Source organism: Salvelinus sp. IW2-2015, unplaced genomic scaffold, assembly GCF_002910315.2.
Source record: "Salvelinus sp. IW2-2015 unplaced genomic scaffold, ASM291031v2 Un_scaffold1736, whole genome shotgun sequence".
Classification (NCBI taxonomy): Eukaryota; Metazoa; Chordata; class Actinopteri; order Salmoniformes; family Salmonidae; genus Salvelinus; species Salvelinus sp. IW2-2015.
The window spans coordinates 2,083-16,551 of NW_019943121.1; the positions used below are offsets into that span (position 1 = coordinate 2,083).

At 43.1% G+C, this 14,469-nt stretch overlaps 1 protein-coding gene across 1 annotated transcript; it reads right to left on the reverse strand.

The window, feature by feature from the left end:
- Positions 1-4,697: 4,697 nt before the first annotated feature.
- On the reverse strand, positions 4,698-5,749 carry ndnl2 (necdin-like 2). The gene is made up of 5 exons (XM_070439528.1): positions 5,648-5,749; positions 5,332-5,399; positions 5,098-5,217; positions 4,905-4,968; positions 4,698-4,720 (listed from the first exon to the last, which is right to left on the reverse strand). The coding sequence occupies exons 2-5, from the start codon at positions 5,386-5,388 to the stop codon at positions 4,698-4,700; spliced, it is 264 nt and encodes an 87-aa protein (XP_070295629.1). The 5' UTR covers positions 5,389-5,399; positions 5,648-5,749.
- Between the last annotated feature and the right edge of the window lie 8,720 nt (positions 5,750-14,469).

Genomic DNA, 14,469 nt, shown 5'->3' on the forward strand with positions numbered 1-14,469 from the left:
TATCAGCCTCTCTGGTATTAGTATAGAACCATGCATGTCATGTAGCAGCCTCTCTGGTATTAGTATAGAACCACCATGTCATTACCAGCCTCTCTGGTAATTATTATTAGAAGCCACCATGTCATTACGAGCCTCTCTGGTATTAGTATAGAACCACCATGTGAACATCTAAGCCTCTCTGGTATTAGTATAGAACCACCATGTCATGATCAGCCTCTCTGGTAATTACTAAGAACCACCATGTCATTATCAGCCTCTCTGGTATTAGTATAGAACCACCATGTCATGTACCAGCCTCTCTGTATTAGTATAAACCACCATGTCATGATCAGCCTCTCTGGTATTAGTATAGAACCACCATGTCATTACCCTCCTTTATTATAAGAAATTTATATAAATATAGATATAAGAACCCATCTATGGTCTATTACCAGCCTCTCTGGTATTAGTATAGAACCATCATTATCAGCCTCTTCTGGTATTAGTATAGAACCGACCATGTCATATCATCAGCCTCTCTGGTATTAGTATAGAACCACCATGTCATTACCAGCCTCTTCTGGTATTAAGTATAGAACCATCATGTCCATTACCAGCCTCTCTGTCATTAGTATAGAACCCCCATGTCATTACCAGCCTCTCTGTATTAGTATAGAACCACCATGTCATTATCAGCCTCTCTGGTATTAGTATAGAAACCACCTGTCATTACCAGCCTCTCTGGTATTAGTATAGAACCACCATGTCATTATCAGCCTCTCTGGTATTAGTTATAGAACCATCATGTCATTACCAGCTTCTCTATCATTAGTATAGAACCACCATGTCATTACCAGCCTCTCTGGTATAGTATAGAATCATCATGTCATTACCAGCCTCTCTGGTATTAGTAATAGAACCATCACTATCAGCCTCTCTGGTATTAGTATAGAACCACCATGTCATTATCAGCCTCTCTGGTATTGAGTATAGCACCACCATGTCATTATCATTAGTAGACTTAGTATAGCACCACCAGGTCATTATCATTAGTAGACTTAGTATAGCACCACCAGTCATTATCATTAGTAGACTTATATAGCACCACCAGGTCATTATCATTAGTAAGACTTAGTATAGCAGCCTTGGAGCTGAAGACCTTAGAGCACATCCCTTTTAGTCTTAAAACGGTAACTGACCGAGGCCGTGTATTTCAATACTTCTACAGCCTACTGTATCAATCATTCATTAGTTCATGTCATCACACAGCATACGAGTCATTCATGACGTGAAAATTCAATAAAGCATTTTAGTTTTAAAAAGAAAGCGACCAATTGAATAATTAGCATAAACAATAGGCCTAAAACGTTCCAATTTTTGGAAAATTGCATTCCACAAACGAATGAAACTGTTTTTAGTCTTTTCTGTAATAAGGTTACAATAAATGTTATATTGTAAGCCTTATTATTTATTTTGTGTTGTTTATATTGTTCAAAAACGGTCAGTTAAATATGATATTGTAATCTAACAGCACCTGTTGACACACACAACACGGACCCGGCGCCTCAGTACAGCAACACGGACCGGCGCCTCAGTACAGCAACACGGACCCGCGCTCAGTACAGCAAACGACCCGGCGCCTTCAGTACAGCAACACGGACCCGGCCTCAGTACAGCAACACGGACCGGCGCCTCAGTACAGGCAACACGGACCCGCGGCGCCTCAGTAACAGCAACACGGACCCGGCGCCTCAGTACAGCAACACGGACCCGGCCCCTCAGTACAGCAACACGGACCCGGCGCCTCAGTACAGCAACACGGACCCCGGCGCCTCAGTACAGCAACACGGACCCGCGCCCTCAGTACAGCAACACGGACCCGGCGCCTCAGTACAAGCAACACGGACCCGGCGCCTCAGTACAGCAACACGGACCCGGCGCCTCAGTACAGAAACACGGCCCGGAGCCTCAGTAACGCAACACGGACCCCCGGCCCCTCAGTACAGCAACAACGAGACCCGGCGCCATCAGTACAGCAACACGGACCCCGGCGCCTCAGTACAGCAACACGGACCCGGCGCCTCAGTACAGCAACACGGACCCGGCGCCTCAGTACACGCAACACGGACCCGGCGCCTCAGTACAGCAACACGGACCCGGCGCCTCGTAGCAGCAACACGGACCCCGGCCCTCGGTAGAGCAACACGGACCCGGCCCCTCGGTACGCAACACGACCCGGCACCGCAACACGGACCCGCCGCCTCGGTACAGCAACACGACCCGGCGCGCCTCAGTACAGCAACACGGACCGGCACCGCAACACGGACCCGGCGCCTCGGTACAGCAACACGGACCCGGCGCCTCGGTACAGCAACACGGACCCGCACGCAACACGGACCCGGCGCCTCAGTACAGCAACACGGACCCGGCGCCTCGGTACAGCAACACGGACCCGGCGCTTGCTCCTGACCTTTTTCTTCATCTCCAGTATTTTACTAGTCACATTTAGTCCACATTTAGTGTAGTCACATTTAGTCTAGTCACATTTAGTCACATTTAAACTAGTCACATTTAGTCACATTTAAACTAGTCACATTTAAACTAGTCATATTTAAAACTAGTCACATTTAGTCACATTTAAAACTAGTCACATTTAAACTAGTCACATTTAGTCTAGTCACATTTAGTCACATTTAAACTAGTCACATTTAAACTAGTCACATTTAGTCACATTTAAACTAGTCACATTTAGTCACATTTAAATAGTCACATTTAGTCACATTTAAACTAGTCATATTTAAACTAGTCACATTTAGTCATTTAAACTAGTCACATTTAGTCTAGTCACATTTAGTCTAGTCACATTTAGTCTAGTCACATTTAAACTAGTCATATTAAACTAGTCACATTTAGTCACATTTAAACTAGTCACATTTAGTCACATTTAAACTAGTCATATTTAAACTAGTCACATTTAGTCACATTTAAACTAGTCACATTTAGTCACATTTAAAACTAGTCACATTTAGTCTAGTCACATTTAGTCTAGTCACATTTAGTCTAGTCACATTTAAACTAGTCACATTATGTCACATTTAAAACTAGTCCATTTAGTCACATTTAAACTAGTCATTTTAACTAGTCAATTTATCACATTTAAACTAGTCATATTTAAACTAGTCACATTTAGTCACATTTAAACTAGTCATATTTAGTCACATTTAACTAGTCACATTTAGTCACATTTAACTAGTCATATTTAGTCACATTTAAACTAGTCACATTTAGTCACATTTAAACTAGTCACATTTAGTCATATTTAAACTAGTCACATTTAGTCACATTTAAACTAGTCATATTTAGTCACATTAAACTAGTCACATTTAGTCACATTTAAACTAGTCACATTTAGTCACATTTAAACTAGTCATATTTAGTCACATTTAAACTAGTCACATTTAGTCACATTTAAACTAGTCACATTTAGTCATATTTAAACTAGTCACATTTAGTCCATTTAAAACTAGTCACATTTAAACTAGTCATATTTAACTAGTCACATTTAGTCACATTTAAACTAGTCACATTTAAACTAGTCACATTTAGTCTGTCACATTTAGTCTAGTCACATTTAAACTAGTCATATTTAAACTAGTCACATTTAGTCTAGTCACATTTAGTCTAGTCACATTTAGTCACATTTAAACTAGTCACATTTAAACTAGTCACATTTAGTCACATTTAAACTAGTCACATTTAGTCACATTTAAACTAGTCACATTTAGTCACATTTAAAACTAGTCATATTTAAACTAGTCACATTTAGTCACATTTAAACTAGTCACATTTTAGAGTCAGCATTTAGTCTAGTCACATTTAGTCTAGTCACATTTAAACTAGTCATATTTAAACTAGTCACATTTAGTCACATTTAACTAGTCACATTTAGTCACATGTTAAAACTAGTCATATTTAAACTAGTCACATTTTAGTCACATTTAAACTAGTCCACATTTAGTCACATTTAAACTAGTCACATTTAGTCTAGTCACATTTAAGTCTAGTCACATTTAGTCACATTTAGTCACATTTTAAACTAGTCACATTTAGTCACATTTAAAACTAGTCATATTTAAACTAGTCACATTTAGTCACATTTAAACTAAAGTCACAATTTAGTCACATTTAAAACTAGTCATATTTAAACTAGTCACATTTAGTCACATTTAAACTAGTCACATATTTAAGTCATATTTAAACTTAGTCACATTTAGTCACATTTAAACTAGTCATATTTAGGTCACATTTAAATAGACTTAGTCACATTTAAGCACTAGTCACATTTAGTCAATTTAAACTAGTCACATTTAGTCAATTTAAAACTAGTCATATTTAGTCACATTTAAACTAGTCCCATTTTAGTCACATTTAAACTAGTCCATGATTGTCATAGTCACATTTAAACTAGTCACATTTAGTCACATTTAAACTAGTCACATTTAGTCACATTTAAACTAGTCATATTTAAACTAGTCACATTTAGACTAATCATATTTATTCACACATCCTACCTCCCCCTCCTGAGCAACCTAACATTCCCCCGTTTGGAGTTTGTCACGTCCTCTGCATACATTTTGCTATCACGTGTTACGGTGTTCAGAATGTTAGAACCAATTGATTTATGTGATAATGATATGCTATAGGTCAGGCCCTATTGGTCACATGCATGCGATGCATACACCTGTCACGTAAAGAGAGCAAGGGTTGAGGGAATGTTTTTCCTAAACAAATGAGTGATTTTGGTAGCAGAACTTTTCAGTCAGAAATGGCTGTAATTATGTTCAGCAACACAGACAGACAGACAGACAGACAGACAGACAGAGAGTGAGACAAGTAAGGGACTGTAGTGTTTCATCAGCTCCTACCTGCTCTGCGGATGGGGAACTTTTTCTGGTCCTTAACGAAGATGAACTGGACAACCTCAGCTGTCTAGGGAAAGAGAGATAGATATGAGAGAGTGAGTGAGTGAGTGAGTGAGTGAGTGAGTGAGTGAGTGAGTGAGTGAGTGAGTGAGTGAGTGAGTGAGTGTGTGTGTGTGTGTGTGTGTGTGTGTATTACCTTCAGGTCGACCTGAGCAGGTGTCAGTCTGTCCAGACCCTTCTGTACCTGCGACGTACTGGGCTGGGTGAAGGTCGGGTCATCCTCATCATCACCTAGCACCGCCTCCCAACGCTGGGTCTAACAGAGACAAAGACACCAGCATCATCATCAGAAAGGGATGTTTTTTTTTATAGATGCTGGAGAGAGGGGGATGATGGAGGTATAGAGAGATGAAGTAGGTGTGTTAGTTACCCGTACTCCTTTGTTCTGGGAGCTCTGTGTGTTGGCTGCTCTCTTTCTCTGAGACATCACGGCTCTGACTGGAGGGGGGAACAATATCAACAACACAAGTGTAGCCCCTTCATCTTTCAACTAACGTTAGATATTAGCGTTTTGGATGGCGTAACGTTAGCTAGCTAGCTTGTGATGGACACACCAAAGCCAGCAAGCTAGCTACCGAAGCGAACTGGGCAACATTAATGTAAAATAATGTATCAAAAGCAATCTAAAATGTATTTAAACCGAGAAAAGTATTAATGCTAGTAACGTTAAGTAGCTATTCACTCACGTAAAGACCGCTAGAAACTTCTTCCGCTTCTCAAACTCCCGCTTGCGAGACGCGTGTTGATGACGTACAATCGTCCGCATTTTCTTCTTCTTCTTCCAAAGATTTCTCTAACTAAACCAAAGATTCATATAACTAAACCAAGATAGACCACAGCCTCTCATTTCCCATTGGAAACGAGTCCTAGTGGGCAGAGCCAAGCACACGCTAGCGAGATCCTATTGGCGCGTTCTAGCCTCATCTGCATATTTTCGTTAGGAAACGCCTAGTCGCGCGCGTGTGCAATAACTCAATTTGCCTTTGCACTCCTTCTACAAAATTTAGTCCACTCTGTTCATAACATATTTTAGTTTTGGGAATAGAAAACTGTATTGAAATCAAATGTTTAATCGATGAGAAAATGTGCAGAATTTCGGCCAAAATCCATTTCGTTCCATCTTCTCCCAATACCGGCCAGTGGGCTTCCATATTTGGTAGTGAGTAGAAACGCCAAGCGGATGCTTCACGTTTATACATCCTGGTGAAATCTGTCTCATTGTTCTATCTGTGCTTCTTCTGTGGGTTTTATGGCGGACTACAACCCAAAAAGGTGTATTGCCGCCACCACCTGGACAGGTTGAAAAAACAAGGTAAAATAGAAAATCAATACGTGATAGGGAAAACTAACTTAATTAATCTACCCAAATAAAAATAGTACATTGACATAACCAAAACTCCCACTTATTCCTTCCTTCAAATCTCTAGGTCTCCCTTCTCAGGCTCTAGGGCCTGAGAGAGCGATACAGCTTGTGACAATACTCCGCCGAGAAATCTTTCAGCCGCTTCCACAATGATATCTATTTTCCTGGACCTCCTTTCCACCTTGGCAGGGCCGAGTGGCGCAGCGGTCTAAGGCACTGCATCTCAGTGCAAGAGGCGTCACTACAGTACCTGGTTCGAATCAAGGCTGTATCACATCCGTCTGTGATTGGGAGTCCCATAGTGCGGCACACAATTGGCAGGATACATTTGCTTTCCAACCTGTGTTTTCCCGCAATAGTATTTGAAATTTTGTTCTGTTTTGGTTGCATGCTGTTCACTGTCAGATTTGCCGTGCGTTCCCGATTGTAGGCATGCCTTGTGATTGGGCTACACACAATACACAGATAGGCAATTTTTTTTTTAACAAATGAAGTATTGATCCTCTGTGGTTAAATTGTAGGCCTACTCCTGGTGTATTTTCTGGAATGATGTCATTTATTTCTGAACAGACAGCAGTAATTCTAGAACTTTGGCAAATGTATTTCAATTGATCATGGGTGCTGCAGCACCTCCAGCTCCCTACAATGAGGTAATAAATGACGAAGTGCAACGCTGGGGATGAGTTGCAGGCTCATGTCTATCAGAGCAGTGAGAGAGAGATAATAAAGTGAATCTCATTCTAGTTCTGTGAGAGATACTGGTGAGCTTCTCTCTCTCACCACAGCAATGACTTTTGAGTAAAGCCAGTGTGTCTATGTATACGGATGACTCAACGCAATACACGTCAGCTACTACAGCGACTGAAATGACTGCAACACTCAACAAAGAGCTGCAGATAGTTTCAGAGTGGGTGGCAAGGAATAAGTTACTCCTAAATATTTCTAAAACTAAAAGCATTGTATTTGGAACAAAACACTCACTAAACCCTAAACCTCAACTACATTTTGTAATAAATAATGTGTAAATTGAGCATGTTGAGATGACTAAACTGCTTGGAGTAACACTAGATTGTAACTGTCATGGTCAAAACATATTGATACAGTAGTAGCTAAGATGGGGAGAAGTCTGTTGATCCTCAACACTGGAGCCCCACAAGGGTGCGTTCTCAGCCCTCTCCTGTACTCCCTGTTCACCCACGACTGCWTGGCCATGCACGCCTCCCACTCAATCATCAGGTTTGCAGACGACACAACAGTAATAGGCTTGGTGAGGGCCCTCGGAGTGTGGTGTCATTAAAATAACCTCTCACTCAACGTCAAAAAAACAAAGATGATCGTGGACTTCAGGAAACAGCAGAGGGTGCACCCCCCTATCCACATCAACGGGACAGTAGTGGAGAAGGTGGAAAGTTTTAAGTTCCTTGGCGTACACATCACGGACAAACTGAAATGGTCCACCCACACAGACAGCGTGGTGAAGAAGGCGCAACAGCGCCTCTTCAACCTCAGGAGGCTGAAGAAATTTGGCTTGTCACCATTAACACTCACAAACTTTTACAGATGTACAATCGAGAGCATCCTGTCGGGCTGTATCACCGCCTGGTACGGCAACTGCTCCGCCCACAACCTTAAGGCTCTCTAGAGGGTGGTGAGGTCTGCACAACGCATCACCGGGGGCAAACTACCTGCCCTCCAGGACACCTACATCACCTGATGTCACAGGAAGGTCAAAAAGATCATCAAGGACAACAACCACCCGAGCCACTGCCTGTTCACCCCGCTATCATCCAGAAGGCGAGGTCAGTACAGGTGCATCAAAGCTGGGATCGAGAGACTGAAAAACAGCTTCTATCTCAAGGCCATCAGACTGTTAAACAGCCATCACTAACATTGAGCGGCTGCTGCCAACATACAGACTTGAAATCATTGGCCACTTTAATAAATGGAACACTAGTCACTTTAATGATGCCACTTTAATAGTGTTTACATATCCTGCATTACTCATCTCATATGAATATACTGTACTCTATACCTGTCTCTTATACACATCTAGATGTGTATAAGAGACAGGTGTAGAGGCGGCAGGTAGCCTAGTGGTTAGAGTGTAGAGGTGTCACTGAGAAACTCACTATGACGTGGCCACCAGAAACCTCCCTGTGGTTGTGGGTGTCACTGAGAAACTCACTATGACGTGGCCACCAGAAACCTCCCTGTGGTTGTGGGTGTCACTGAGAAACTCACTATGACGTGGCCACCAGAAACCTCCCTGACTTGAACATTGGAGATCAGATCAAAATGCCCAGGTGAACACACAGGACGGTGGCGGCTCGGTTCCTGTCTGAAGAGGGTGGCTCCCTGATAGGCCAAGAACATCCTGTTGAAAAGGCCAAGAGCATCCTGTTGAAAAGGCCAAGAGCATCCTGTTGAAAAGGCCAAGAACATCCTGTTGATAGGCCAAGAACATCCTGTTGAAAAGGCCAAGAGCATCCTGTTGAAAAGGCCAAGAGCATCCTGTTGAAACTGTCTCTTATACACATCTAGATGTGTATAAGAGACAGGTGTAGAGGCGGCAGGTAGCCTAGTGGTTAGAGTGTAGAGGCGGCAGGTAGCCTAGTGGTTAGAGTGTAGAGGCGGCAGGTAGCCTAGTGGTTAGAGTGTAGAGGCGGCAGGTAGCCTAGTGGTTAGAGTGTAGAGGTGTCACTGAGAAACTCACTATGACGTGGCCACCAGAAACCTCCCTGTGGTTGTGGGTGTCACTGAGAAACTCACTATGACGTGGCCACCAGAAACCTCCCTGTGGTTGTGGGTGTCACTGAGAAACTCACTATGACGTGGCCACCAGAAACCTCCCTGACTTGAACATTGGAGATCAGATCAAAATGCCCAGGTGAACACACAGGACGGTGGCGGCTCGGTTCCTGTCTGAAGAGGGTGGCTCCCTGATAGGCCAAGAACATCCTGTTGAAAAGGCCAAGAGCATCCTGTTGAAAAGGCCAAGAGCATCCTGTTGAAAAGGCCAAGAACATCCTGTTGATAGGCCAAGAACATCCTGTTGAAAAGGCCAAGAGCATCCTGTTGAAAAGGCCAAGAGCATCCTGTTGAAAAGGCCAAGAACATCCTGTTGACAGGCCAAGAACATCCTGTTGATAGGCCAAGAGCATCCTGTTGATAGGCCAAGAGCATCCTGTTGACAGGCCAAGACCATCCTGTTGACAGGCCAAGANGCCAAGAGCATCCTGTTGATAGGCCAAGAGCATCCTGTTGACAGGCCAAGACCATCCTGTTGACAGGCCAAGACCATCCTGTTGATAGGCCAAGATCATCCTGTTGACAGTAATTGGCGTGGCCACCGCAAACCTAGGCCTGTCAGAGCAGGTGGCTCGGACTTCCAGTCTTTTGAGAACCGAAGGGAAAGGCTGTGAAATCAGCTCAACGAACTGGCCTAACTCCTCAGCGCTGAGCACCTCGTCTTTACAGCGCTGAGCACCTCGTCTTTACAGCGCTGAGCACCTCGTCTTTACAGCGCTGACCACCTCGTCTTTACAGCGCTGAGCACCTCGTCTTTTAGGCGCTTGTGATATTGTGCGTTGCCAGGGTCTGCTGCGAATCGCGATCCATCTTTGCCAAGCACACTCGGGATAAGCTGGAGCGAGAATTGTCAATGCGTTTTGCTGAAGGATTTTTACCCAGAATAAAGCCTTCTTCATATTCTGTCAAAATGCCATGTTTTTCACCTTGCTTCCTGGCAGGCCCTTGAGCTTAACTAGTGCTTAACCTCACCACTCTCGCAGCCCGTCGAAGTCCCCCCGATGCAGCCTTGCTCCCTGGGCTCCGACCGTGTTCCACCATCGCTCTGACTGGTTGTCTGCGCCGTCACCGCCGACCGCTCACCCTCCCAGCAAAGTGCCAGTGCTCTCCCTGGGCTCCAGCAGCGTTCCACTGATCTGGTTCGGGCTGCTGTCTGTCAGAGTCGCAAGCATAGTGCCCCTCCATGCCATAGTACCAGACTTAAATTGGTGGGAGACTTTGAAATGTCGGTCAATCCACCCGATGTTCTGCTTGGGAAAAAGCCCAAAGTCGTGTTTTGTTCTGCTGTCTTAGCTCCTCTCTTCTGCCTGCCTGCGTGCTCCACCGACCAACAAAATAACCCTAAACATTTAACATTTCAACTTCAATTGGGTGACGTCAGAGTTGGACGTTCCAAGGATCCCAGATAACAAGGACCAATTACTAACTGGGCCCAAACAGAAAAGAAAGAATCAAAAGAACAGACTGACAGCGGTAGGTTCATTTATTTCCTAAAAGAATAGATTTTATTTCAGCACTGGATGTCGTTTCCCAACAAACATGACCATCTTTACATCATCACGCCTCTCCTTCCTTCCTGTCCTCTGACATCACTTCCTCCACAGCCATAAGAATATAAAAGCTCTCTCCACAACAACATTCTGGTGCTTCCATTTAGCTAACAATGACAAATTATAGCGATAATAATCATAACAATGAAGAAGATGAATCCTTTACGGATGTTGATGTTTAAGGGGGGCGTGGCTTACAGTACATGTAGTACACACATTACTGCTAGTTTACAGTACATGATGTACTGTAGTATACATGATGTACTGTAGTATACATGTTAGTTGGTTCAGAAGGTGATGTAGTACATGTTACTAGGACAGAGAATTAGACTGACACCTGGATGATGTCATAAAATAATCATGTGACCTGGCCATGTGACCTGAATTGACTCGCCATCTCCCTGGCATCCTATTCCCGTTCTAAAACTGGTGACAAGGACCACAGGGTCTCAGGAATTAAACATGACTGAAACCTTCCTGCACCACAACGGTTAAAGTAGTGCACTATTATAGGGAACAGGGTGCCATTTGGAACGTCTCATTGTCTCTTTTCCCTGCAGGCTCATCTTGTCTGGACCACTCAGTCAGCGTAGCCACATCCATGTTACGACACATAACTGTCCTACAGTATCCAGTTCTGCTCTACACATCACAAAACTACACTCTATAGGGGTAAACCAATCACACGTGTTGTCACGTCATCATAGAATCTCTTGATAGGTCATTGGTTTGGGGCATACCATCATGGCAGGGAAACGGGGTGGTAATGTGAGACTTCTAACCCCGTGCAACGTTCAGCTTCACTTGACGAGTTGACCGTTACCTCTTTATAAAGAACGAGAAACAGAGTATACGGACGTAGTGCAGAGACGATGGTTTTAAAATGTTTTGACGGGCGATACTTAACTGACATAGTAACAACGGCGAAGTGGTCTTTACGACGATCGATGGCATAATATCAAATATGGAGAAGGATCATATATTAAATGGTTTCAGTTTACATCTCTATGGTTGGCCAAAGCCTCTCAAAACTAACGGCTGCTTTGATAGAAGGATTAGAAGAGACATTCAAAAGAGTAAGAAACAACACAGTTTAAAGTACAATTGAATAAAACAGTTTGACTTCTTTTTGTTGTTTACTTTTTTCCTTCCAGATTCTGGCTAGTTTACAGAGAAACTGATAATCACTAAGAAAAGTTCATCACAACATAGAATATTAGTGGGGGTGGTTAGGGGCGGGGTCAGAAAACAGCCAATAGAAACGGTCCTAGAGGGAACAGAGAGCACAGAGACGTGAGCAAGAGATATTTAATGTGTATATTGATACTGTGGTTGGAGATATGTACTGGGTATATTGATACTGTGGTTGGAGATATTTAATGGATGGGAAGGAGAGAGAGAGAGGATGGGTGGATAGAGAGAGAGATTGGGTGGACTCATGAAGAAGAGCAAAGAGAGAAGATCTAGTGATAGAAAGAGAGATTAGTAACAGAAGAAGAAAGAAAAAGGAAGAATAGAAGAAGAAATAAGAGAGAGAGAGAGTAAGAAAAGAAGTAAGAGAAAAGAGAAGCAAAGAAGAGCCATGAGAAGAAGTATACAGAAGGAGGAAAAACAGAGATACAGAAAGCCAGAAGAGGAAAGAGAGGAAGAAGAAATGAGAATAGATGACAGAAATAAGAAAGAAGAAGAAGAGAAGAAGAGCAGAGATACAAACGAAAGAGAAGAAGAGAGATAAGAGAGAAAAAAAAGAAAGAAAAAGAGAAGAAAGTCAAGTAGAGAGATGAGCAGAAAAATAGAAGAGAGAAGTAAAAGAACAAATATAAAGAAAACAAAAACACGAAAGAGAAGAAAGATAATAGGAAGAAGTAAGGAGGACGAGAGACAGAAGAATTGGAGATCAGAGAAGATGGAGAGAGGAAGGATGATGAGAAGAGAGATGGAGGGAGAGAGATGGGAGGAAGAGAGAGAGAGATGGAGGAGAGCAGAGAATAAAGAGAGAGAAGCAGAATGCGAGGAAGACGAAAGGAGAGAAGAGAGAGAGAGAGAAGATAGAAAAGAGAGAAGAGAGAGAGAAAGAGAGAAGAGAAAAAAGAGAGAGATGGAGGAGAGAGAGAATGGGAGAGAGAGAGAGAGAGAGAGAGAGAGGTAGAGAGGAGAAGAGAGAGAGATGGGTGGATAGAGGAGAAAAAGAGAGAGATGGGTGGATAGAGAGAGAGACGGGAGGAGAGAGAGAGATGGGTTGAAGAGAGAAGAGGGCATGCTGGTGTACAGAGGGATATTAAGATAAGCATTAAAATCACTGATCAATAAATTCTTAATCAAACTAAATCAGACATGGATAACGATGGGACATCATGTTGTTTACTTTATCAAGCTAGTGTCTAACTCAGGGTATGACAATGTCCAGTAGTCCAATACTGTTACTGTTGTCCTACAGTCCTGTAGAACTCAGTCCAATACTGTTACTGTTATCCTACAGTCCTGTAGAACTCAGTCCAATACTGTTACTGTTGTCCTACAGTCCTGTAGAAACTCGTCAATAGTGTTACTGTTGTCCTACAGTCCTGTAGAACTCAGTCCAATAGTGTTACTGTTGTCCTACAGTCCTGTAGAACTCAGTCCAATAGTGTTACTGTTTGTCCCAACAGTCCTGTAGAGGTAGAGTCCTATGAATAACCAATAATCAACCATCAATCAACCCTGGCGTTCATGTTGTTGACAAGTTAAAAGGCCTGTTTGTTTAGTCTCAGTGGAGTGATGGGATCGGTGGGCTATGAAGGATTTAAAGATAAACAGAGTGGTCCACATGGCACCACTACTGTTGACCTATGAGCCCTGCTGTGGAAAACCATCCCCAATTAGGCTGAAGATCAGCAGCACCTCAACACTCTCTCCTGGAACCATTACAATCGTATGATCAATCAAACCCTGGCTTTTCATTTTCAGACCATCTTCACAGGAACGAAGACGATGAAGTCAGTCATTCTGTAGGAAATAACAACAGTACTTACCAACAGTTAGTAGGGAATACCAACAGTACTTACCAACAGTATGTAGGGAATAGGATGCTCTTTAGGCCCTGGACCAACAGTATGTAGGGAATAGGATGCTCTTTAGGCCCTAACCAACAGTATTTAGGGAATAGGATGCTCTTAGGCCCTAACCAACAGTATGTAGGGAATAGGATGCTCTTTAGGCCCTAACCAACAGTATGTAGGGAATAGGATGCTCTTTAGGCCCCGTCCAACAGTATGTAGGGAATAGGATGCTCTTTAGGCCCTAACCAACAGTATGTAGGGAATAGGATGCTCTTTAGCCCTGTCCAACAGTATGTAGGGAATAGGATGCTCTTTAGGCCCTGTCCAACAGTATGTAGGGAATAGGATGCTCTTTAGGCCCTGCCCAACAGTACTGCAGTATGTAGGGAATATCCTTGCTCAGACAGACATTGGTTTGGTTGAGATATTTCTATAGATGGCCAACAGACAGATCGTACAGTAGTCCTGCTCTCTTCTCAGGCAGACATATCCACCCTACTGCGCTCTGTAGTCTACTAACATTAAAACGGATTCCTCTCTGCTATCTCTCTGTAGTCTACTACTAACATTAAAACTGATTCCTCTCTGCTATCTCCCTGTAGTCTACTACTAACATTAAAACGGATCCTCTATGCTATCTCTCTGTAGTCTACTACTAACATTAAAACAGATTCCTCTCTGCTATCTCCCTGTAGTCTACTAACATTAAAACTGATACCTTTCTGCTATCTCCCTGTAGTCTACTACTA

Excerpts from the sequence above, each read along its gene's own strand:
- ndnl2 (XM_070439528.1), bottom strand. The coding sequence starts at position 5,388 with ATGTCTCAGAGAAAGAGAGCAGCCAACACACAGAGCTCCCAGAACAAA. Across the intron at positions 4,969-5,097 it reads CTGCTCAGGTCGACCTGAAG|ACAGCTGAGGTTGTCCAGTT; the intron begins GTAATACACACA and ends CTCTTTCCCTAG. Across the intron at positions 4,721-4,904 it reads GTTCCCCATCCGCAGAGCAG|GTGTATGCATCGCATGCATG; the intron begins GTAGGAGCTGAT and ends TTTACGTGACAG.